Genomic DNA, 24,260 nt, shown 5'->3' on the forward strand with positions numbered 1-24,260 from the left:
GGTCAATTCTAGGAGAGAGGGAAGGCAACAGCCCCTAGAGCAAGCGCCTTTTTCTTTGGGGGGGGGGGGGCACAACACTCGCTCATGTGTAGGCAGCAAGGAAAACCCTGCAGGGCAGCGTGCACCTCAGAGACTGGAGAAAACAAGGAGAGGATCTGGGATGGAGCCAAGAGCGTTCCCAGCAAAGCAGGGGGGGCTCTGGGGAACTGGAAGAGCAAAGGTGCTACCAGAGGGTCCAGGGAGATCACGATGACAACAGAGGGCACGGCCCCCATTGCCGAGAACGGAAGAGGAGGCGACAATGGGGCACAAAAGGTACACTGGACTAGGACTCCACACTCACCCATTGGCCAAGTTGGTGGATTCTCTCATCTGGGCGATCAACCTGTTCACCAGATCTGCCTTCCTCTGATTAGCGTAGGCCAAAGACTGCTGCACGGCCACCGGCACCATCTTCTCAAACAGGTCTGTAAGCAGAAGAAAACTGCAACAGGACGATGGGGCTTCTCCCCAGACCGGCCAGCCCACATGCTCTGGGACAAAGGAGGTCCCAGCAGAGCTGTCTAGCAGCATCCGTCTGCTCTTCAGCAGAGGGGGGCAAAGGACACCCAGCAACACTGATGGAGCGGGCTCCACAGAGCCCCCACCCAATCATCCATCCCCTGACCCAGCCAGGAAAGGGACTTGGCATGAAGTGGGTGCTCTAGAGAGGATGGACTCAGAACTCTGCCCTCAGGTAGCTCAGTATGTGGGCAGACATGCATCTCTGTGCATGTACATGTACGTGTGTACACACACATGTGTTCATATACATCTCTCTGTGTGTGCCTCAGCATGCGCAGGTGTATGCACTGTACGTGTATGCATGTGTTTGCAGCATACATGTGCTGTGTGTGCATTGTGTACATGTATATGCTATACTGCATACACACATCTCTGCATACTTGTGTGCGCATGTATGACATCTCTTTGTACAGGTATGCATATGCACGATCTCTGTTGCACATATGCATTCTGTGCATGTACATGGATGCATATGCATGTCTGTGTGCATTGCATGTGCATGGGTCTGTGTTGCTGTGCACATGTCCATGCATACTGCTTGTATGCAAGTATGATGCATAAGTACATGCCTGTTTGTCTCTGTATATGTGTGTATACATGTGAGCATGTGTGTACATGGGCCTGTGATCGTGTGTGCATTGTAACGACTGGAATACATGCAAGAGCAGACACTGAACTGTGACAGGAGGGGAGACATGCACAAAGTCAAGGTATGGCCGAGGGAATGGCTTTTGACAAACGTTGAGGTTGGTTTTTCTTGGTTTAGTTTTTTTTCCCCCCACAATATTGTACAGATGGCTGGAAGTTTTAATCCCACCCATCTCATTCTACTCCTGGCTTCTGTGCCTCCTCCTATATGCCTGATGCCATGGACGTCTCAATCTGATTAAGTCTGACTCAGTTTCCTCCAATATGTTTGGTGGCATGGACGTATATCCCATCCACCTATTTTAAGCCTGGCATACGGCATGGGCAGTATATATTGCTCAAGTGTGGGAATGCTCATCTCCCATCATTTCTCTGTTCTTTTATGGTAACGCCCATAATTATCTCAGGTGTCCTGATAAATACAGCATTGGATTTGGCCTTGACACCTGTTACCAATTATATTAGATTCTTTAATTTCTCATAATGGCATGAGGATAATTAGGCAGATGATGCAAAAAGTGATAAAACAAAGATAAAATTATTTTATAAAATTAATATCACAGCAATTGTCTTCTCAATTTACCCTCCACAAGGAGGGACTATAGTAATATTAAGTTTTAGAGAATGTTTCAATTTTTGTTTTATTATATGTTTCATGTATAACAACTAAGATTCTAAATTCCCTTAGACATGTTTTTGAGAACTCTCATTGTTTGATTTGATTATGGACAAAGCTATTTTAAAGTTGTGTTAAGCTCAATTTTGTAGGAAAGTTTCCTACAGCATCCACATATCAACCCCTGAAAAGACTTCCATTCCATGACTACACCCAGAGGCCGACATAGATAGATGAATCTAGGTCTCTCTCTGAAATTCTTGTTCTCCTTGATAAATGCTTAAAAATCTAAACTCTTGCTAAAAGCTTATAATTTATTGGCGACCACTCATTAGATTTTAGATAGTATAGCTAGAATTTTAGTCCTTTACAGTATGCATGTGGCATGTGCAATGTGTCTGTATGTGTACATGTGCTCACACACTTGTTTCTATGCGTGCTGGCTGGGTGTATGCATGTGCAATATGTATACTGTACATTTCTGTGTTCATCCATTTGTCTCTGTGTGCACTATACACACTCAAGCACATGCATGTAAGCATGTGTATGTATGTCTGTGTATCTGTGTGCACATACATATGTGTGCGCCTGTGCACATGCGGCATGTTCACTCCCCCATCCCCTAATAAGACCCTGCCCACAGCTTTCCTGGAGACCAATGAGATCTTGTGCTTGAGCCACTAAGCTAAACATTTGCATGCCCTCCTTTGCCACTTGTGCATGACATAGAGACCTCCCAGAATAGCTCTAAGTGAGACAACTTTTTAAAAATTAAAAATTAATATTTTAAAATGTATTTTCCTGAATCTGAGAACTTCTAAAATACTGAAGGCAGGTAACAGATGCAAAAAGAGTCAATGTTTGAGACTAGTTATCCCTTCCAGGTCACGACCTTCCCCATCATATGGTTCCAATACATTGTAGGTTAGCATAATGAATGAAAACAGACGGCAAAGAAAAATTTAGAAACTTAGAAATGTATAAGATATGTATAGCATTGTATACCATCAACACAGTTTACCTTCTGATACCCTAATAATTCAGGCTTCCCTGGTCTGAAGAAAGGGCCATAAAATTCTACAAGGATTTTCAGATCATGGGGGTCCTGGGGCGGGGGGGGGGGGTGGCGGGAGGTATTGTGCCCCTAATCCTAGCAGTCTAACTCACAAGTTAGAATCTAACTCTCTGGAGGAGACAACTGAGGCTGCTAAAGCATTTCTAAAGACTGCTTACCAGTGAATTTCTGACTGAGAGGCACATGGATAGGTGTAGGTTTCACAAGAGTGGCTTTGCCAACAGGTTCCAGGTCTTTGAGGTCTGGAACCCGATCATGATAAATGAAGTCATTGTCCTTCTTGGCTGCTGTAAGGGCACGGCTGATCTTGTCAGAAAAATCCTTCACGCTGATATACTCATCATAGCGAGACGCCACTGTCTTAACCAATTCTGCAGCATGCTAGAAAGAAAAGGTCCCAATTAGCCCATTACCACCCCTTGGGTCTTGTCTGGTGCCCGATCCACCACTTGTTGCGTTGCCAGGGCTTGGCCTGGCACCCCGTCAGGGCTGAATGGCTGCTTGTGGCCTTGACTTGCTTCATTCTCATCTGGCCTTTGACAGGTCCTGACTGTGTGGGCCTAGACCTATCACTCAGGGACCCAGGCAACTCTCAAAAGCCACATAACGACTGAGGGTCAGAGAGGGGCTGCTGAGCTGTACTGATTGAGGGAGCTTGCCTCAAAAAAAAAAAAAAAGGGGGGGGTGGGGAGAGGTGTAGAAGAACTAAAGGCTCTTCTGCAAAATGGCTTTTATATATATATATATATATAAACACTTTGTGTTCCAACTTCTTTTCCTCTCTCCCTTTCTGCCCCCACCCCAAGAACTCAAGCAATTCAATATAAATTATACATGAGCAGTCATGGAAAACAACTCTACATTAGCTAGGTTGTGAGAGAAAACATAAAAACAAAACTTCAGATTAAGGAATTGTCAAAAAAAAGAAATGTGTTTCAGTCTGTTTTCAGATGCCATCAGTTCTTTCTCTGTAGATGGGTTGTGTGAAATGGCTTATAAATATGACCTCACTAACACCCTGTTTCTATAAGCAAATATGCATCTTGTTCCCATAAAGAATTAATTGTTATTTGAGGTTTTCATGACCCCATCTTTTGGCTAGAATTAAAAAAAAAACCTCAGTGCAGGCACCAGCCTGGAGCTCCGCAAAACTGCACGGTGCTCCACCCACTGGTTGTAGCCATTGCCGTGGCGCTGGCACCTCACGTCATCACCACTCAACGCCTACATGGGCCTGGCAAAATTATAATGATTGGAAGCCTAGTGAGGGCAGTCATGTGACTGTCCGAGCGGCCAGCCAATTGGCTGGGGGCTGTGTGTGGTCAGTCTGGGGTCTTCTGGGAAGGGAGGTTTTCCGCCATTCTAGAGTGAAGCTGGAAGGCCACAGGACGCTGCTGTGTGTTCTCAGCTGATTCCTGGGCAGGTGTTGTTCAGGTTGTATCATTTCCCTTTCCTCATTTTATTTCCATTCCCTTGATGCTACTGATCCTGTTTGTGTTTTGTTTAAGTTCATTCTTGTTAAATAAATCCTGCTCTGTTTGGAGGGAGGCTGCCGGTCTCCTTCCTTGCCCCAATATTGCGGTGAGCCGCCTAGCTAACACACCCTAATTAAAAATTGGTCCCTACATTCCCCACAACCGAACAGCCAACACATCCAGGAGCAGAGCCCCTGCTGCCTTCTATAGAGAAGGAAGCTGAGGCCCAGAGAAGCCAAGAGGTCTGCTCTAGGTCACACAAAGACAAGGGGCAAGCGCCACGAACTGAACACATGTAATACTGCTCAAGCCCTTCCTTAGCCCAGGGCTTGTGGCCTGTTCCCCTCCCTTCCCTTCTAACTTAAACATGGCCCCTAAGCGCTATGAAAGAAGAGGGGCCAACAAGCCCCCTGCTGCTTTCCTCTCTCCTCGCACCAGGAATCCTTCCACCCAAAGTACTTTGGTGGAGAAAGCCCTGGCCTGGGGTCTGGAAGGCCCCAATGCTTCCAGTGTGAGCCCAGCCAAGACACTTCAGTTCTGGAGCCACAGGGCCCTTCTCTGGAACATGGGGAGTGGGGGGTAGTTATGGGCAGCCCCCACAACACAAGGTTGTCAGATTGCCATGAGGATGGATGCCTGGTGAGACGATATGAAACAAAAGACCACAGCGGGATCCCAAAGAAGAAAGGAGAAAATGCACTCCTTCCTCAGCTTTTTCAGAGGGGAGGGACTCCAGGTGCAGATACTGCACAGTGTCTGTGTTTTTATTCTTTGTGATGAGGGATGGCTGGCTCAGGGGGCAGGGAAGGGGAAGCAGACTATTTGGAAACTAGAAAAAGGCAAGAGATCGGTGCTACGGTCACTCCCTCAGGGCAGCTCACCTGCAGCCTGGCGATCTCCTCCCCAAATCTCTTCTGCTGCTTGGCCAGCACCGCCTGGTGGTACTCTGCATGGGCCTGCATCACGTAGTGCTTTGCGGCTAGGACAGGGAACACCTCCTGCAAATAAAGATACTGACCAGGGGAAAGTCCAACCACAAAAACCACCACAGACAAGATGGGATGCAAGAGGAAAAAGAAGAGGGCATCAGGATGGCCCGTCAGCGGCCAGAGCAGCTAAGCCCCCCACACTGACTGCAGGCAATTCAAGGGCTTTCCTCTTCCAATGGAAATTGCTCTTTCATGGTTCTCTTGGGCCAGTCTGGGCCTCCCAATTCGCTGTGATCAAGCCACGATGGCAACCAATGCTCCATAAAGGAGAGAAAGGAGGGCTCCCTGCAGCTCGCAGGAGCTGGTCTCCACCCCTTCCATGAGACAGCTAGGGGTTCCAGTGCCAAGCGATGCGAAGATGAGGGTAAGAAAACAAGTCCTCCCTTACAGTGAGTGACACTCAAAGAGGATGAAGGGATGTGGCTGTACAAGGAGGCCAGATGAAATCTTTTCTCACTCTGACATAAACACGCCCACGCGCGTGCACACCCACCCACACCCCCCCAAAGCAGACAAAGAACTGCTCTCAGGTTCACAACAGGCAGAAGAAGGCCAGTCTGGGGGCAGGTCCAGGTCACCAGACCCAGAGCTTTTCTGCCCTGCTGCGCTTCCTGGATAGCGATTTGTAGATATGTGGATTACATGATAACAGGAAAATACCCCACGAGACTTGTGAGCAGAGACAAAACACCACCCCGACCCCTCATCAGCCTCACTCCCACCAGCCCTGACCCAAGGGGCACTGTGCCTAGGCAGGACAAGACAGGGCCAGGGGTCCCAGGGCTGCAGCCTGTCCAGAGTCAGTCCCCCTTGATGTACAGAATTCAGTGCTGCCCATCCCCCCTCACCCACTGCCCAAGGCTGGCTGCAATTCCAATCCCGTACACCGTGAGAGGGTCCCAGGCACAGGGCACAGAACACTTCCTGGAGAAGCTTCAGTAAAAGGGCTGCTCTTCCTGTCCTACAGAGGTCTTCTTGATAAAGGCAGTGATTTCCACGGCCTGTGACAAAGCCTAAGAATGACCCCGAGACTCAGCATTTGAACAGGTTTCTAGGTTCCTCTTGGACAAGTTGCTTTGTTCTTTTGAAATGAAAACGTCTGGTTTTCAAATCAGGAGGAAATCCTTAACAGCTCAACTCAAAAAGCAGAGAACACCGTGATCCTGGACCTAGGCCATAGATGGATGTTTGTGTTATACAAAATAACCCAAAGTAATGGCATTCCAATAAATGCCTCAAACACTGTGACACATGGCCTGGCACAATCTAAGTAAGAGATTTACTCTTCCGCGTAGGAAATATCGTACTTCATTCTGGTCCAACCAGTGAGACTAGGACAGGGACGAGGTCTGGGGGTTTTCTTTGGGGCTTAAGCCCTGGTTTGATACATTTCAGTATCAAAGTCAATCAACATGATAAGAATTTGTGCCTCTGCCAAACTCCTGGGAATCCCAATCTGACAAGACGGTAAGACACAGATAAAGAGGAGTTTCCAGGAAAAGAGTAAGTTTGAACTTAGAAAAGAGAGTTGGGGGCAGCTAGGAGGCGCCGGCCCTGGAGTCAGGAGGACCTGAGTTCAAATCCGACCTCAGACACTTGACACTTACTGGCTGTGTGACCCTGGGCAAGTCACTTAACCCCAACTGCCTCACCAAAAAAAAAAAAGAAAGAAAGAAAGAAAAGAAAAGAGGGTTAGGAAAAGTTAAAAGACAAAGGCATCTTCTAAACACAAAATCAAAAGAATCCACAATTCAATAAGGTTTAGTCTTTGAACATGTCAAAACAGCCTTGAGTTCAGCAAACTGCAGAAGGCAAAAGACAAAGATGGCTTCCAGATTAGCTCTCCCCCACTCTGGAAGGTTCTGTGCAGACCAGAAACCCACTGGAACAAGCCCAGGCCAGACAGCTCACCTTGGGAAGGGTGTCCTTGTACTGACACTGCTTGAACGCGTCCCCATAGTAATCGGCAGCCTGGTTGGCCAATTTGGCTATGATGGCATCCTTCATTTTATCTGGAATGAAGCAGCAGACAGGCCAGCCAATTCAAAGCAATCCTATGCCTCAGCGAGTACGCCCTTGAGTATCCAGCCCCAAGGCCACAGGCCAGGACCCTGCTGCTCTCCAGCTGGGGTCCCTTTAGTGCTCAAGGCCTCAGGGCTCCCCCTTCCCCCCCATGGTGAGGACGGCCCAGAGCTGGGAGGGACCCAGCCCGAGAAGGATCCCCACCCCCTCCCCAATGCCCTCCAAAGACAGGGAGCCCATGAGCCAGTTCTGAACCCTGTTAGTGCACATCCCAAATGACAATGGGGAGGCAGCCTTCCTAGGCTTGGCTAAACTCCGGTGTGCCAATTTCCCGCATTCTCTTCCATCATGTACTGCTCTCCCCACTTTGGGACACTGATCCCCAGTCAAGGCTTCATGGTTTTTTTCAGCACAAGCTCCCTCTCTCCTGAGTGTCTTCAGCCAAATGGTGCTCACTAAGTCCAACACAGAGCCTGTCCTTGCCCTGAGCTGCATGGCCTCCAGTCACCTTGGCCGTCCTACAACATCCACCCAGCCTTTCCCAAACTTCCCACTTCCTATTCCAAATCTCACCACCCTAAACCAAGTCCTTGATGCTCTTGCTGCCTCTCCCCTGGACTATCCAAGAGTCACTCTCTCCCCTCTCGAATCTGGCCTGCCCCAACCTCACCAACCCACTCTCCTGCCTGACCTTCCACTCTGCCCTCTTACCTCGAGGGGAAAAACCAAACTCCCTGCCTCCAGCATCCCCAGCCCTCAGTAGTCCACCTGCCTCCCAGGTTTGCTTTACCCAGCTCCCTTTCCCACCCTCTATACTCCAACCTCCTAGCCTCTGCTCACCCCCCACCTCAGAAGCCCCAGTTTCCTTGAAGGCTCCCTTCAACAGAAGGCCCTTTCAGACCCCAAACCTGTGCACATCTCTATCAATTAGACTGTGAAGCCAGGAACCAACCCACATCTGCCTAATCTTTCTGGTTGCCCACACAGTAGGTGGTCATAGACATCTGAAGACTGACTGATGGCTCAACCCCACTCCCTGGCTTCCCATGCCCAGAGAAGGCACTACACACACACACACACACACACACACACACACACACAAACACACGTGTGCTCACACAACTGAATCATAAGTCACCTCTTGTGGCCTTGAGAAAGAACACTTCCTGGGCTTGAGCCAGCATGATGACACTCAAGGTCCCTGTGGTGTCTGGAGCTATGTCAGAAGTAGGCTCTCGATTCAATGCAGACAAAACGGTCTCCTTGATGTGTAAGAAGGCACCACTAGCAAACTGCAAAAGAAGGCTTGTTGTGGGTGTGCAGACATGCATGGGGAGAACGTCTTAACTACAAAAACCAAACATGCAATAAAAGGCACACAAAAGGTTGAGACCAAACCACCAGGACAAAACGTGTAAGTTTTCTGTCCTTCCCAAAGACAAAACCCCAGACTGGGTTGGACATCATTGTGGGATGCCAGGGGCCACTCGATGGCTTCCCTGGAGCCTGGCCCGTGTCAGAATATCTAGTGATGCTGTTGGTGGAGTTGTGAACTGGAGAGCAATTTGGAGCAATTTGGAACCGTGACCAAAGGGCTATGGGGCTATGCACACCCTTTGACCCAGGCAATACATACCACTACTAGGTCTGTACCCCAAAGAGATCATAAAAAAGGAAAAAGGCCCCACATGTACAAAAATATTCATAGCTGCTCTTTTAGTGGTGGCAAAGAATTGGAAATTGAGGGGATGCCCATCCATCGGGGAATGGCTGAACAAGTTGTGGTATACGAAGGTAATGGAATATTACCATGCTGTAAGAAATGATGAGCAGGCAGATTTGAGAAAAACCTGGAAAGACTTCAATGGACGGATGCTGAGTGAAGGGAGCAGAACCAGGAGAACATTGTACACAGTACAGCAATACTGTGCCATGATCAAGTGTGGCAGACTTAGCTCTTCTCAGCAATACAATGATCTAAGGACAATTCCAAAGGACTCATAATGGAAAATACTCTCCACGTTCAGAAAAAGAACTACAGAGTGTGAATGCAGATTGAAGCAGACAATTTCCACTTTTGTTGATGCTTCGTTGTTATTGTTCTTGTTTATTCTTGTGGTTTTTTTCCTTTTGTTCAGATTCTTCTCTTACAACATGACTGGTGTGGAAATACATTTAACATGAGTGTAATGTATAATCTATGTGAGATTGCTTGCTGGTCTCAGGAGGGAGGAAGGTGGGAGAAAAATTTGGAACTCAAAAAAAAAAATCTTTACATGTAATTGGAAAAAAATGTAAAAGAAAATAAAAGGGGGAAAAAAAGATTATCTAGTACTGGCCAGACACCCTGCCCCCATGGGTCAGCTCTCTTTTGAGGTGGTTCTGAAGCCTGGGAAAGGTGCAGAAAGTGCAAGCTCAGAAAGAGCACACTTGAGAGATGGGAAGGCGTGCCAAGCACGCCACTCAAAGGAAAGGGGTCTAAAGAAAGCAACTTGCAGCAGGAGGAAGACTGAGAAGGGAAGGGGAGAGGAGCTGCCATCACTGCCACAGGGAAGACAAGGCAAAGACTGGAGCACCAAAAACAGGAGGAAGGCTGTACACCCCAAAGAGCTAGGCCCACGGTTGCCCCCAAAAAAGGTTTGGGGGAATTCTCCCTTCCAATGCGCCAAGGTGTCTTGTCCCCACTGAGAGACTGGCGATTTGTGACCAAGAGGACAACCTGCAGAAAAGCAGAATTGTCCCAGAATCAGAGAATTTCCCAAACAGAAATGGAATACCAGAACACACCCTTGCTCCAGGCCATCGGCCTCCCTCAGTTAAGAAATCTATCTAAGGGGCAGCTAGGTGGCACAGTGGATAAAGCACCAGCCCTGGAGTCAGGAGGACCTGAGTTCAAATCTGGCCTCAGACACTTACTAGCTGTGTAACCCTGGGCAAGTCACTTCACCCCGATTGCCTCATTTAAAAAAAAAAAAAAAGAAATCCATCTAAGAGGCAGAAACGGACATGTTTCAGGGGCCTGGAAACACAGGCGCCCTGTGGAGGCCAGGCTGGGGAAAAAGGACCACTTATCTATCAGAGGTAAGCTCACGTGACCAGAGTGAAATATTCCAGGATGAGGAATTTACAACTGGTATATTCAATGCCAGAGTGAATCAACAAATCGATTCGAAAAAAATACTGAGTATTCAATTTGTTCTGAAGACATATAAAGTTGTGTGGTTTATTGTATGAGTCAGTTAAATCAACTGAAACTCTTCTCTCCCAAGTTACCGATGGGCTTTTCCTCAGTCCTCATCCTTCTTTCCTGAGCTCTCTGCAGCCTCTGAGGCTATCAAAAAACTGGCCTCAACCCAAAGACTCCAGCTACTGGGATGGGAACTCAGTATCTGACAAAAACTGCTGGGAAAACGGGAAGACGGTATGGCAGAAATTAGGCATAGACCCACATCTCACACCTTATACTAAAATAAGGTCAAAATGGATACAGGATTTAGATAAAAGAGGTGATACCATAGGAAAATTAGGAGAGAAAGGACTAGTCTACCTTTCAGATCTTTGGAAAGGAAAACAGTTTACGGCCAAACAAGAGATAGAGAATATTATAAAATGCAAAATGGATGATTTGGATTATATTAAAATAAAAAGTTTTTGTACAAACAGAAGCAATGCATCCAAAATTAGAAGGGAGGCAGAAAGCTGGGAAACAATGTTTATGGCCAGTACTTCTGATAAAGGCTTCATTTCTAAAATATATAGGGAACTAAATCAAATTTATAAGAATCCAAGTCATTCCCCAATTGAGAAATGGTCAAAGGATATGAACAGGCAGTTTTCTGATGAAGAAATCAAAGTGGGGTGGCTAGGTGGCACAGTGGATAAAGCACCGGCCCTGGATTCAGGAGTACCTGAGTTCAAATCTGGCCTCAGACACTTGTCACTTACTAGCTGTGTGACCCTGGGCAAGTCACTTAACCCCCATTGCCCCACAAAAAAAAAAAAAGAAATCAAAGCTATCTATCACTAATGATTAGAGAGATGCAAATTAAAACAACTCTGAGGTACCACCTGACACCTATTAGATTGGCTAAAATGACAAAAAAGGAAAATAATAAATGTTGGAGAAGCTGTGGAAAAATTGGAACACGAATGCATTGTTGGTGGAGCTGTGAACTGATCCAACCATTCTGGAGAGCAATTTGGAATTATGCCCAAAGGGCTGTGAAGCTGTGCATACCCTTTGACCCAGCAATACCACTTTTGGGTCTTTTTCCCAAAGAGATCATGGACAGGGGAGAAGGACCCACATGTACAAAGATATTTATAGCTGCTCTTTATGTTGTGGCAAGGAATTGGAAGTTGAGGGGGTGCCCATCCATTGGGGAATGGCTGCACAAGCTGTGGTATATGAATGTAATGGAATACTATTGTGCTGTAAAAATGATGAACAGGAGGAGGTCAGAGAAACCTGGAGGGTCTTGCGTGGACTGATGATGAGTGAGATGAGCAGAACCAGAAGAACACTATACACAGTATCATCAACATTGTGTGTTGACCTACTGTGATGGACTATATTCTTCTCACCAATGCAATGGTACAGAAGAGTTCCAGGGGACTCATGATGGAAGAGGATCTCCAAATCCAGGGGGAAAAAAAAACTGTGGAGTATAGATGCTGATTGAACCATACTATTTCTTTTGTTTTTGGTGCTGTTGTTTTTCTATTTTGAGGTTTTTCCTCATTGCTCTGATTTTTCTCTTATAACATGACTAGTGCAGAAATATGTTTAATGTTATATATATATAAATATACATATATATGTATATATCAGATTACCTGCTGTCTAGGGGAGGGGGGAGGGAGAAAAATCTGAAATTGGAAAGCTTGTATAAACAAAAGTTGAGAACTATCTTTACATGTAAGGGAAAAAATAAATAAATAAAATACAAAAAACCTGGCCTCATCTCCTAGGCCATCAAGAAACCCAGAGATGCTCCTCTCCCACATCCAGGAAGGCATCTTCCAGGCCTGGCCCCTCGCTCAATTTTCCGAACCCTGCTCTCCCCTGGTCTAACCACAATTACTGCAGGGGCCTCCTAACTGGTCTCCACGCACTGCTGCCAATACTGTTTTCCTTAAGGACAATGGAAAATGTGATCGTCCTTCCCCGACCAATTGGGCCACCAGGACAGAATCCAAGCTCCCGTGTGGTTCAGGCCTCCTCCTCATCACTCCCTTGGCCCAACTCTCTGTCTCATCTCAGTTTACACGTTTACACACACACACACACACACACACACACACACACACACACACACACACACACGCGCACACACGCACACGCACACGCACATGCACACACACACACACACACACCCATCTCCTGGCTCCATTTTGGGGGCACATGCCTTCCCCAACTCTCCCTCCTTGGCTTGGACCCCTAGATGCCCTCTCTTCAAGACACAGCCCAAGCACCACCTTTTTTAAAAAATAATAAACATTTTTATTTAAAGTTTTGAGTTCCAAATTTTATCCCTCCTTCCCTCTCTCCTCTCCTCCCTCCCATCCTCTTTAAAGCAGTAAGCAATCAGATATGGGTTATACATGTATAATTATGTAAAACATTGCCAGGTTAGTGATTTTGTGTAAGGAAACTCAAATAAAAGAAAAAAGGAAGTGAAAAATAGGAAGAACAGCTGACCTGGAAAATAAATCTAGGAGAGATAATTTGAAAATCATTGGACTACCCGAAAACCATGACCAAAATAAGAGCTTAGACACCATCCTCCAAAAGATTGCGAGGGAAAACTGCCCTGATATTCCAGCAGCAGAAACTAAAATAGAAATTGAAAGAATCCACCTATCACCTCCTGAAAGAGAACCCAAAAGGAAAACCTCCAGGAATATCATAGCCAAATTACAGAACTCCCATGTCAAGAAGAAAGTATTGCAAGCAGCTAGAAAAAAGGAATTTAAATACTGTGGAGCTCCAATAAGGATAAAACAAGATCTAGCAGCATCTACATTAAAGGACCGGAGGGCATGGAACTACAGCCAAAAAACATATACCCAGCAAAACTGATTATAAATCTTTCAGAGGAAAAAATGGGACTTCAATGAAAAAGAGGACTTTCAGGCATTTGTGATGAAAAGACCGGAACTGTATAGAATATCTGACTTTCAAATACAAGACCCTGGAGAATCATAAAAAGGTAAACAGGGCAAAGAAATCATGAGGGACATTAAAAGATTAAACTGTTTACATTCTTACATGAGAAAATAATACTTCCAACTCATAAGAACTTTTTCAGTAAGGAATACACAGAGGACACAGGTCTGAACTGAATGGTATTTGTAAAGCATTTATTTTTGTGTGTATCCTTGTTGTCTGTGGAGCAAACAGGGTGGGTTGTCTTGTCTGGGGCTGGATTTGGGCTCGGGGCCTCCTGGGCCCAGGGCTGGCGCTTTGTCCACTGTGCCACCTAGCTCACCCATGATGACATCTTTAAAATAGGGTTATGGGGTAGGAGGAATAGACTGGGGAAGGGGGAAGGGGAGAGGTGGACTGGGGAGAGGTAGCTCACATGAAGGAAACAAGAAAAAAGCTTATGGAGGGGAAGGGAAGAGGGAGAAGGAGTGGGGGAGTGAGTGAACCTTCCTATCATCAGAATTGGCTCAAAGAGGGAATAACATACATGCTCAAGTGGGTATAGTAATATATTTTTACCCTGAGGAAAAGTGGGAGGGGAAGGAGATGGGGGGGAGGGGATAGAGGGGAAGGAGGGAAGGGAAGTTTGGGGGAGGGAGCTGTAAAAAGCAAAAGGTGAAGCTGTTCTGCTTAACAGCACATGTATGCCTTATATTGAATTGCTTGATTTCATAGGGAGAGCTGAGGAGGGAGGGAGAAAGAAAAATTTAGAACACAGAATTAGCTCAAAGACCTTAACCTCATCAGAGTGGGCTCAAGGAGGGAATAACACACACACCCAATTGGGAGGAGTAATCTATCTATCTATCTATCTATCTAACCCTACAGGAAAGTAGGAGGAGAAGAGGATAAGGAGGGAAGGGTGAATGAAGGGAGGAGAGAGCAGGGGAGGGGGCAGTCAGTAGCAAAAAAAATACTTTTGAGGAGGAATAGGGCAAAATAAGATAGAAAATAGAGTAAATAAGGGGCAACTAGGTGGTGCAGTGGATAGAGCACTGGCCCTGGAGTCAAGAGTACCTGAGTTCAAATCTGGCCTCAGACACTTAACACACACTTACTAGCTGTGTGACCCTGGGCAAGTCACTTAATCCCAATTGCCTCACTAAAAAAAAAAAAAAATAGAGTAAATATCATTGGAAGGGAATAGGATGGAGGGAAATAGTTATGATGATTGACTACAATGTCAAAACATATGGTACCTACTCTGCTGGGCTATTGTGAAGAAAACTCTTTATCAAGTTTAAGGTACTATATAAAAGTTATGATGAACAGGATGCTATGAGAAAAACCCAGAAAGACCCATGTGAACTGAAGCAGAGAGAAACGTACTGTATACAAAAAAACAGCATTAAGTGTAGGATGATCTGCAGGGAAGCACGTGGTTATTTTCAGCAAGGCAATGATCCAATATAACTCTGAAGAACTTAGGAAAATTGCAGTCCATCTACAGAGAAAGAACTGATAGTATCTGAAAACAGACCGAAACATTTTTTTTTTGACAATTCCTTAATCTGAAGTTTTGTTTTTATCTGTTTTCTCTCACAACCTAGCTAATTTAGAGTTGTTTTCCGTGACTACTCATGTATAATTTATGTTGAACTGTTTGAGTTCTTGGGGTGGGGGGGTGGGAAGGGAAGAAGAGAAGTTGGAACACAAAGTTTTTTTTTTTTTAAATTGATGTCAAAATTTGCTTTTACATGTAATTTGGAAAATAAAATACTTTAAAAAAAAAGAAAAGAAAAATAGCACGCTTCAGTCTGTTCCATCAATATATCAGTTCTTTGGAGGCAGATAGTATGTTTCATCATGAGTCCTTTGGGATTATCTTGGATCATTGTATGGCTGAGAATACTCAAGTCATTCACAGTTCTTCATTGAACAATATTGCTGTCTCTCTACACAACATTCTCCTGGTTCTGCTCACTTCGCTACACATCATTTCATACAAGTCTTTCCAGGCCTTTCTGAAGTCATCTTGCTTGTCATTTTAGAGCACAATAATATTCCATCACCACCATATACCACAGCCAAACACCACCTTTTACAAGTCATTCTTGGTCCTGACTGCTGGTGTATTCCATTCCTAACCACATGGAATGCTGCTGCTTTCTGTATATCTGATACACACACACACACACACACACACACACACACACACACACACACACACACACACAGAGTAAATTCCTGGCAAGCAGGGACTGTCTCCCTGTGCTTAGGGCAGTGTGTGGCTCCTGGGTGGTTAGAGCCAAGGTTCAAACACAAATTAGAGGCCAAGGGGCCTCAGGGCTCTCACAGTCTCACTACCTCCTTTCTAGGGATCACTGTACATAGAGTTAGCAGCCAAGCTTGGACTTGGACTCAAACTCAAACTCTTAAATACCAGCATGACTGTCCCCGTGGGTGGCACTGAGGCAAAGCTATGCTTTAGCTTCTGGTGCCAAAAAAAATGAAGAAAGGGGCAGCTAGGTGACGCAGTGGATAAAGCACTGGCCCTGGATTCAGGAGGACCTGAGTTCAAATTTGGCCTCAGACACTTGACACTTACCAGCTGTGTGACCCTGGGCAAGTCACTTAACCCTCATTGCCCCACCCAAAAAAAAAAAAAAAGTGAAGGAACTGAAGAGGCAGAGGCACAAGGAAGCCACTTCACAAAGATGGGCAAGTCCCAAAGTGACTTGCAGGCAGGACTGAGGGTTTTAAAGAAGATTATGCCCCAGGGCTGAACTCCCAGATAAGGGAGAAATTCCTGCTTCCTGTCTCTGCCACTTTGTGACTTGGGGAGAAAAACAGCAATTTCTTAGATTCCTTTTTTTCACCTGTATCATACCAGCAGACCTCTTCCAGCTTGGAATCTTAAAAAAGATCAACCGTTTTAATTACATCACATTTAAAAGCTAGGGATTCACATGTATAACTTATATTGAATTGCTTGAGTTCTTAAGGGGGGGTGGGGAGGGAGGGAGGAAGAGAATTTGGAACACAAAGTTTTAAAAATCGATGTGAGGATTTGTTTACACATTTAACTTGGGGAAGATTCTAAATGAATGAATGAATGAATAGAAGGTATGGCTAGATTCAATCAAAGTATAGTAAGGATAAGAGGCTGTGTATGGGGGACAGGGGTGCGCGGTGGGAATCAATGCATCCAATGTTTCTGATGAAAAGTCAGATATACAACATATACAGAAAAATGAACACAAATGTCTAAGACCAACAGCCAATCCCCACAACGGTTTAAAGTACATAAACAAAACACAAAGTTTCCAAAGGAAAAATTGCAACTTTCATAGACCCCATGAAATAGATTCCAACCCATTAAAAGAAATGAAATGACGTCACCCCCCAGCCAGCCAACTGCTTGAGATAGCTGAGAAGGGGTCTAACCAAGCAGGGCCAAACACTAGGGAGGAATGTCACTACTGGCCCCAACAGGGTCAAGGCAGAAAGATCCCATTGTCCCCTTGCACATTTTGTGGGTAATGGAACAAGCAGAATCAGGAACCCGCAGGCCAAGACCCCAGTGATGTAAATAAAGAGGCCTGCTCTGGTCCTGAGAAGCGACAGAAGAGGCCAGCCTGCTCCTGGCAGAGAACTAGGGACTGGAGGGCAGAAGGCGGCCTGCTCAGAGCTAGCCATAGGCACTCCCTCAGCGGCTCCTTCCTAGCTTGAATGTAAAAGTAAAAGGCATCACTTAAGTTTTGTATTTTCAAGGGAAGATGACCTAGAAGCTCCAGATGCTTATGACAAGAATCTAGGCCAGAACATCACTGGAGGAGAGACTTCTGAGAGGAGTGGACAGTAGGCCCATGGACCATCCTGACCGACTTCCTCCTCCTGTCCCAGAGGGACCAAGGGCCCCGAGAAGAACAGATGGTATGCGAGAGGGGAGTCAGGATGGCATGGTCTTATGGGAAAAAGAGGGATAGTGAGGCAAAGAGCAGGGCTTTCAGAGGAGGATCCAAACTGTGGGAGGGGACTGGTCTAAGACTGCAGGGAGGAGTGAGGGCAGAGGGCAACACTGAAAATGTGGAACGCTACCCCCAAAAGTCATCCTCCCTTGTGACCTGCTCATACCACTACTGGGCGTTCGCCTCCCCCCCCCTCCCCCCCCAGCCCCAAGGAGATCAAATAAATGAGAAGTCATAGCTACAGAAATATTTGTGGCAGCTTTTTGTAGCGGCAAAGACCTGGAAACTGAGGCAGTTTCTACCCCTCAACCGGGGAATGGCTGAACAATTCAGGCCTGTAAGAAAAGATGAAGGGGATGGTGCCAGAGAGGCAGAATCCGGAGACCCATCTATCTTGAGACACCACCACCACAAAAACAGCACCTGGCTGGCAGAGCCTCGTGACCTCAGCAAACTGAGGGGTACTCTTGTGCCTCAGTAGGCTTGAGGAGCCAGCCCCAAAGCCTCAGCCCAGATGGCCCAAGCTGAAACGTACCTAAAACACACCTTGCAGGTACTAAAAAAATACCCAGCTGCAGGATAGGATGTCTCTAGTGATCTCCCCTCCCCAGGGGTCTTCAAATGAAAAGCTGGCCAACCACTTGTCAGGGACAACCAAGAACTTCTTACAGTGAGGGACTACCCCCCCAGCCCCCCAGCCTGTCCCCTCCCCCAAGGGCATTTCAGATACAAGAAATCTGATGGAGAGGAGCCATAGCTTGCGTAAGGGGTAGAAAATGTTCTCAGAAACACAGGAATCCTTAAGGCCATCCAAGCCTGGCAATGACATGGTCAGTCAGCTAGGGAAAGTCTGTCCTACCTGATAATGCTTAGCAGCAACTTTCAATCCTTCATCGTTATCCAGATTCTGGTCTGCTGCGATCTGGCTTGCTAATGCTGCACAGTTGAATAACACACATGTCTTTTCATAGCCTAAACTTGCAAGAGCTGTTTAAAAAAACAATAACAACAATTGAGAAAAAAAATTCACCCCATTGCTTTCTCCAACGAAAACAGTTTCCCTAGTCTTGTTTAGCAAGGCATTTGACAAATATCTCTCATGGTTTTTATGTAGACAGAGAAATAAATGTGGGCTGGACTCTGACAAGGCTGAATGACTAGAAGCAAGATAACATCTTGGCAGGAAGTCTCCAGTGGAGTGCCCAAGGGATCCACTATTGGCCCCTTGTAACCACTTCAAAGCACGGCATAGATAAAGGCACAGATAGCATCCCCAAACAATTTGCAAATGGCCCAAAGCTGGAAGGAGGGTTAGCAAACCAGTAGGCAAGAGTCTTTACCAAGTCCTGACTGGTGATGTTCCAGACACATGCTAAGCCAAGAAAACAAGCCAAGTCCTGGCCCTCAAGAAGACAACATAAAGAGCTTTGGCACCACCAGATCCTACATACAAAGCAGAAGCAGCAAGGTCAGAGGGAAAGGTGCTAGGAGCCAGCCTGCAGCAGGAGCCTCCCGGAGGCAGCAGGTGGGAGTCCAGAGAAGGAAGGAGCCAAGGGCTCTCCGAGGCAGAGGTGAGGGGCACAGCAGCTCGGCAGCGGTACAGCCGAGGCAAAGGCAAATGCTGAAAGCAGCGTCATCAGACAAGGACACTGAGCTGAGTGGAAGGTGAGATGTAACCGATAAAGTCAGAAACACTAACATTAAAAGAAAACAAAAACTAGGATCTGTAGCCAGGAGAGTACTCTCCACAGGGCAGACTATGACCTGCCCTGCCCTTTCCACAGTAGTCTACACACATATACATGTACACACAGACGCACAGACACAGTATAATGCATTATTTCCCTGGTAGAGAGAAGTCCTTGGGAAGAAAACACCCTTTCTCAATGCCAGTTGGCATCCACTCTGCAAACTTAAAAGTCTTAACGAGGGGGCAGCTAGGTGGTACAGTAGATAAAGCACTGGCCCTGGATTCAGGAGTACCTGAGTTCAAATCCAGCCTCATACACTTGACACTTACTAGCTGTGTGACCCTGGGCAAGTCACTTAACCCTCATTGCCCCCCCCCCCAAGTCTTAGCGAGCTGCCTTACACAGAGCTCTAGGAGGGTCAGGGACCGTCCAGGCCAATCCAGCCAGGACATGTCAGAAATGGGACCAGAACCCAAGTCTTCCTGACTCCAAGGCCAACTCCCCAGCCACAACAGGCTATCTCTGAGGAAGTTCAGCTCAGCTCATAAAAATGAAGGTTTAATAACTGTAATTATAGAAATATACATACATGTTACATAAATGTTATATAATTATACTACGTATAATACTCCCAAACGAAGTAGTGCAGATGCAGCCCACTCTGAGTGCTAGAGGAGACAAGAGGAAGGAAAAAGCTTTAACAGAAAGACTTCAACTAGTCTAGGAGGTTCCTGGGGGGCTGCAGGGGAGAGAGGGGATAAGGAAAGATCCAAGCAAGAACATCCGCAAGGGCAAAAAGGCAGGCGAGGGACAGCTGGTGTATGTGCAAGTGGTGTGGCTACCTCTCATCTCGCCATCTGAGGGATGCTTAGTGAACCCCTGGCTAGTAACTGAACAAGTGACACACCCAAACCCTGCCCCTCCTAACCACAACTCTGTGAGGGCCTGTCCGCTCACATATCCCGCAATCGGCTATTGTTACTGAGCTGCAATAAACAACAAAAACCACGCAGAGTCCTCGATGAGACGACACAAACTCAGGAGAAACCAGCTCATTCACCTAAACGGGCAGGGGAACAGAGGAAGAGTCTGCAGGTCAGCATCAAGGGCCTGGGACACTCTAGCTTCCTCTCCACTGCAGCACACCCAGTGGAAACGAAAGCCCAACACCTCACTGTGTTCAGGATAATTATAATGACCAAGCCTGGCACCTTCTTTGCTGAGCTTGAGCACTGAGGATGCAGACTAATGGCTAAACTGTCAGACTCGGCTGAGGTGTTGGTAGTCTTGCAGAACTGTGTTTCTTTCTCTTTTCCATTCTGTTACAGGAGATGGCTCTCTCAGTAGAGGAAAAGGGAGGGGGATATTGGAAAATAAAAGCCATTTTAAAAGTACAGTTTAAAAAAAAACAACGACATGGGGCTTGGAGGACAAGAATCTTCTGGGTGGAGAAATGGAATTGCAATTTCTTTTTTAACACATTATAAAGTAGTTTGGAGGAATGGTGACAACTGGGCGCGTCTCCCCTCGTTCCTGGCTATTTTTCCCAACAACCACCAGCTAAGTGCTGCTGAGATGGGCCAAGGGGAGAGCCACAGGCCACAGACAATGCTAGGAAAGGAGAGAGAATCCAAAGCGCCATCAGAAAGCAAAGTCACCAGAAGCGAGTGATTTGGGCCACAACCCTAAACAAAGGAGGCGAGCCGAGAGACCCAGCAGACATGAAGCAGGCGAAAAAGGAAGCACAGAAACACGGACAGTCATCAGGAGCTTGCCCTGCATTTGAGCCTCACCTCTGAAACTCTAGGCAAGTCACAAGAGCTCTCTGAGTCTCAAGCAACTCCTGAGGATGTGAGACTTATTAAGACCACCTCCCAATGAACAAGGGATTCCCACTAAGAGCCTCTGTCTGAAAGGTAACAGAATTGACAAATAGAGTTTCGATGTAATTTCCGAGCATTTCTTTTCCTAAAAATTACCTACCCAGTTTCACAGACCCTCCAAAAAGCGATCCTTTGTCAAAAGCATCCTTCCAGGTAAAGGTCAAGCAGATCTATATTGAAGAAGAACAGAAAAGCAATCCCTGAAGGTGATGTGACCCATGGGGGGGGGGGGTGGCACTCTCAAAAAGGCAATCATGGGAACTGAAATCAAAACAGAAAAATGCCCACCGGTCCACCAGCCCAAAGCAAGCCTCCAACTGAGGCCTCCTCCCCATTCCAGAAAAAAGAACCCCCACTCAAATCCATAATAAACCATACTGGTCACATTAGTGGCTGTGACCCGAGCCAATGTTTTCAACCTCTCTGCTTCCTGCCCTGGCTGAAGACTTAGCAAGTCCCCCAAACATATGAATAAAGCTGCACAACACGTTCCAACATCCAAGATGTCCTTGAAGAGCCCTTGGCACCGAGTCTGAAATGACTCATCCTGCTTCTCTTTTAGGCTTAAGAAAATACACATGAGGCAAATGGCCCAAGTACTTGGAGGAGACGTCTACGCTCCATGGGAAATCATGCTCTATCATCCCTTATGGGCTAAAGAAATAAATTAAGATACTCTTAGTGGGACAGGCAGGAAAGAAGGGACACAAATAGGCCCCAGGCTTCACCCTGATTTTCAGGAGACAGCCCTTACATCAAATCAGTACCCTTAAAAATAAAACCCTAATAAAGGCTCCCTCTCACGAAACATTAGTGATAACACACACCCCCTAATTCCAGCTCTCGATCCCAAAGGCAGAAGCAAATCACTGATTTCACATGCCATAATTTTTAAACAAACTAAAATAAATATTTACCTGGTTTTCAGAAAATGGGAATTTTGGCTCAATGGAACAGATCTGATCATAATACCTAAAAAGCAAAACCAAAATCAGTCACTACTACAGTGGAGATACTGCACATCATTTCCAACCCATTCTGTACAATTCAAAACCAATATATTCCTTCAGCAGTTAATTAACCCTTGGCCCTCTTAATAGAAACGCCAATGGGATCTATGATCTCCTCACCTGGGGGAGGGGGGGTCGCAGCACTACTCCCAAGTGTCTTGTCCAACTCTTGCCCAATAAGGTCCCATCTAAAAGTGCTGATTTTGTCTTTGGTTTTACATGACATCCAGAGGATGCCCAAGGGAGATCCTGGGCAAGAAGACCACAGGCATCTCCCTTCTCCATCACCAATTTCCTGAATGCTTCTGTTCAGATGCTTCTGCACAAGGCCTAGCTTGTCCTGGGCTCAAAGTCCGTTCACACCCACTGGGTACTTCATCGCCCTCAGAATCCACTGAATCACAGTCAATCCTGCTTCCTACAAGACTGCCATGTTCAATGGCTCTCAAGTACACAGATGGGTCTTCATTCCAGGGGCAGGATAAGTCAAAGTCACTAAAGCTCCGCATTCTCCCACAATGTTAACACACCAATTAAATTAAGTTTGCACACGAAGCGAACCATGTAAACAGGTAAAAATTAATCCCATGGTGCCCCTCCCCTCTAAAAAAATCCATGGATTGCAGACTACAAGAGTGCTTATGGGGACAAGGAGTGGCCCCAAAGGCAGGTGATTCTCCTTTGGGAACATCCAGAGCCCCAGAGCCACCCCAGGACACAGTTCTGGTCCCTCTTCTCTCCTCCCCTGGGTGGCTTCACCTCTCAGCCCCCATAACTCCCCTGCAATTCGGTCCTACATCACCACCTGCTAATGAACATTTCACACTGCCTATGTCTGAAGGTGTCATGACCTCAGTACATCTTCCTCCCACTGCAAACTGCCCAACTTCTGCTGAAGGGGCCCCCTCCCACCATCTTCCTAGTCTCCCAGATCTGTAATCTCAACATCAGCCTGAACTCACATGTCCTCACCCCATATAGCCAAACAGTTGCCAAATCTTGCCATTTCTTGCTTCACAACATCACATCTCTCCCATCTAGCCCTTCTCTTTACTACCAACACTGAGAAAACCACAGGCCTAATTTTTCAGAAAATCTGAGTCAATGAAATGATTCAAATTTTAAAATAGCAAAAAGATTTTTTTTCCCCCAGAGGCATCAAGGATTTTATTGGCCAGAGCTATCTATGCTTCAGGACTTCACTTGAATGGAGTCAACACTGGAGAGAGTTGAAGCTTGAGGCAGTACACAAAAGCAGGCGTGTGCAACATTATGAAGAAGGATTCCCCTTGGAGAGCAAAGTGTTCCCAATGTTCCTATTTGCATATGACAATCAAACATCTACTAAATGCCCAGGTACTGTGTTAGGGGAGACAAAAGACAAAAAAAAAAATGACCCTGCCCTCCAGATCTTACACAATGTACAAAAGTGGACACAGACATAGACCTACATACAAGATGATCTGGGGGTTCGGGGGACACCTGTGGTCTGATGGAGAAAGGTGGCTCTTGAGCTGACCTTTGAAATAAAGCAGACAGTTTAAGACTGGGGAAAGGAGACAACAGAGGCAGGGACACCACTGCAATTGTCTAGGCAAGACATGATGAGGCCCTAAATGAGGTTGGTCCCATGTAACTAGGGAAGAGGATGGACCCAAGGCATGTGATAAAAGGTTAAGGTCAATAACCTAACCTAGGTCAGGGTGACCTGATACATGTGGAGGAGGGGGTCCCCCAAGATTGTGGGCCCAAGTGACTAGAAGGATAGTGGGACCATCCACAGAAATAAGAAGGTTCCAAAGAGAGTGAGAGTGGGGAAAAGAGAATGGGTTCCTTTCTGGACATGCTGAGTATGAGATCAAAATACCTGAGAAGCAGTTGGTAAAGTGAGACTGAGGGCAAGAGAGAGCCTGGAGCTGGGTATATAAACCTGGGACTCAAGCATGGAGAGATTTAACCTGAAAGGAGGGAAGGAGAAGGAAAAAGAACCAAGAGAACAGAAAACCCAGAGTAGAGAATGCAGGAAAAAGCACTCTTTAAGCAGGTGCCGTGTGCAGAATCCTGTGCTAAACATGAGGAAGACAGAGAAAGGCCAAGACGATCCCTGCTCTTAAGCAGTCCCCACCACACAGAAGATGTCAGCTCCAAGTCAGAGAGTGAGGGGGGGG

At 46.3% G+C, this 24,260-nt stretch overlaps 1 protein-coding gene across 2 annotated transcripts in view; it reads right to left on the reverse strand.

Moving 5' to 3' along the window:
* The window catches only part of LOC122743722 (programmed cell death 6 interacting protein), a 39,651-nt gene that overhangs the window by 13,223 nt on the left and 2,168 nt on the right, over positions 1-24,260 (reverse strand). For both annotated transcript variants that reach the window (XM_043988854.1, XM_043988845.1), the window contains exons 2-9: positions 22,000-22,054; positions 21,183-21,252; positions 18,368-18,495; positions 8,528-8,681; positions 7,279-7,379; positions 5,260-5,376; positions 3,062-3,284; positions 344-467 (exon numbers count right to left, since the gene is read on the reverse strand). In XM_043988854.1, the coding sequence (XP_043844789.1) occupies positions 344-467; positions 3,062-3,284; positions 5,260-5,376; positions 7,279-7,379; positions 8,528-8,681; positions 18,368-18,495; positions 21,183-21,252; positions 22,000-22,054 (972 nt within the window). The remainder of the gene's footprint in view (positions 1-343; positions 468-3,061; positions 3,285-5,259; positions 5,377-7,278; positions 7,380-8,527; positions 8,682-18,367; positions 18,496-21,182; positions 21,253-21,999; positions 22,055-24,260) is intronic.

This window comes from Dromiciops gliroides, chromosome 1 (assembly GCF_019393635.1).
Source record: "Dromiciops gliroides isolate mDroGli1 chromosome 1, mDroGli1.pri, whole genome shotgun sequence".
In the NCBI taxonomy this organism is placed as follows: domain Eukaryota; kingdom Metazoa; phylum Chordata; class Mammalia; order Microbiotheria; family Microbiotheriidae; genus Dromiciops; species Dromiciops gliroides.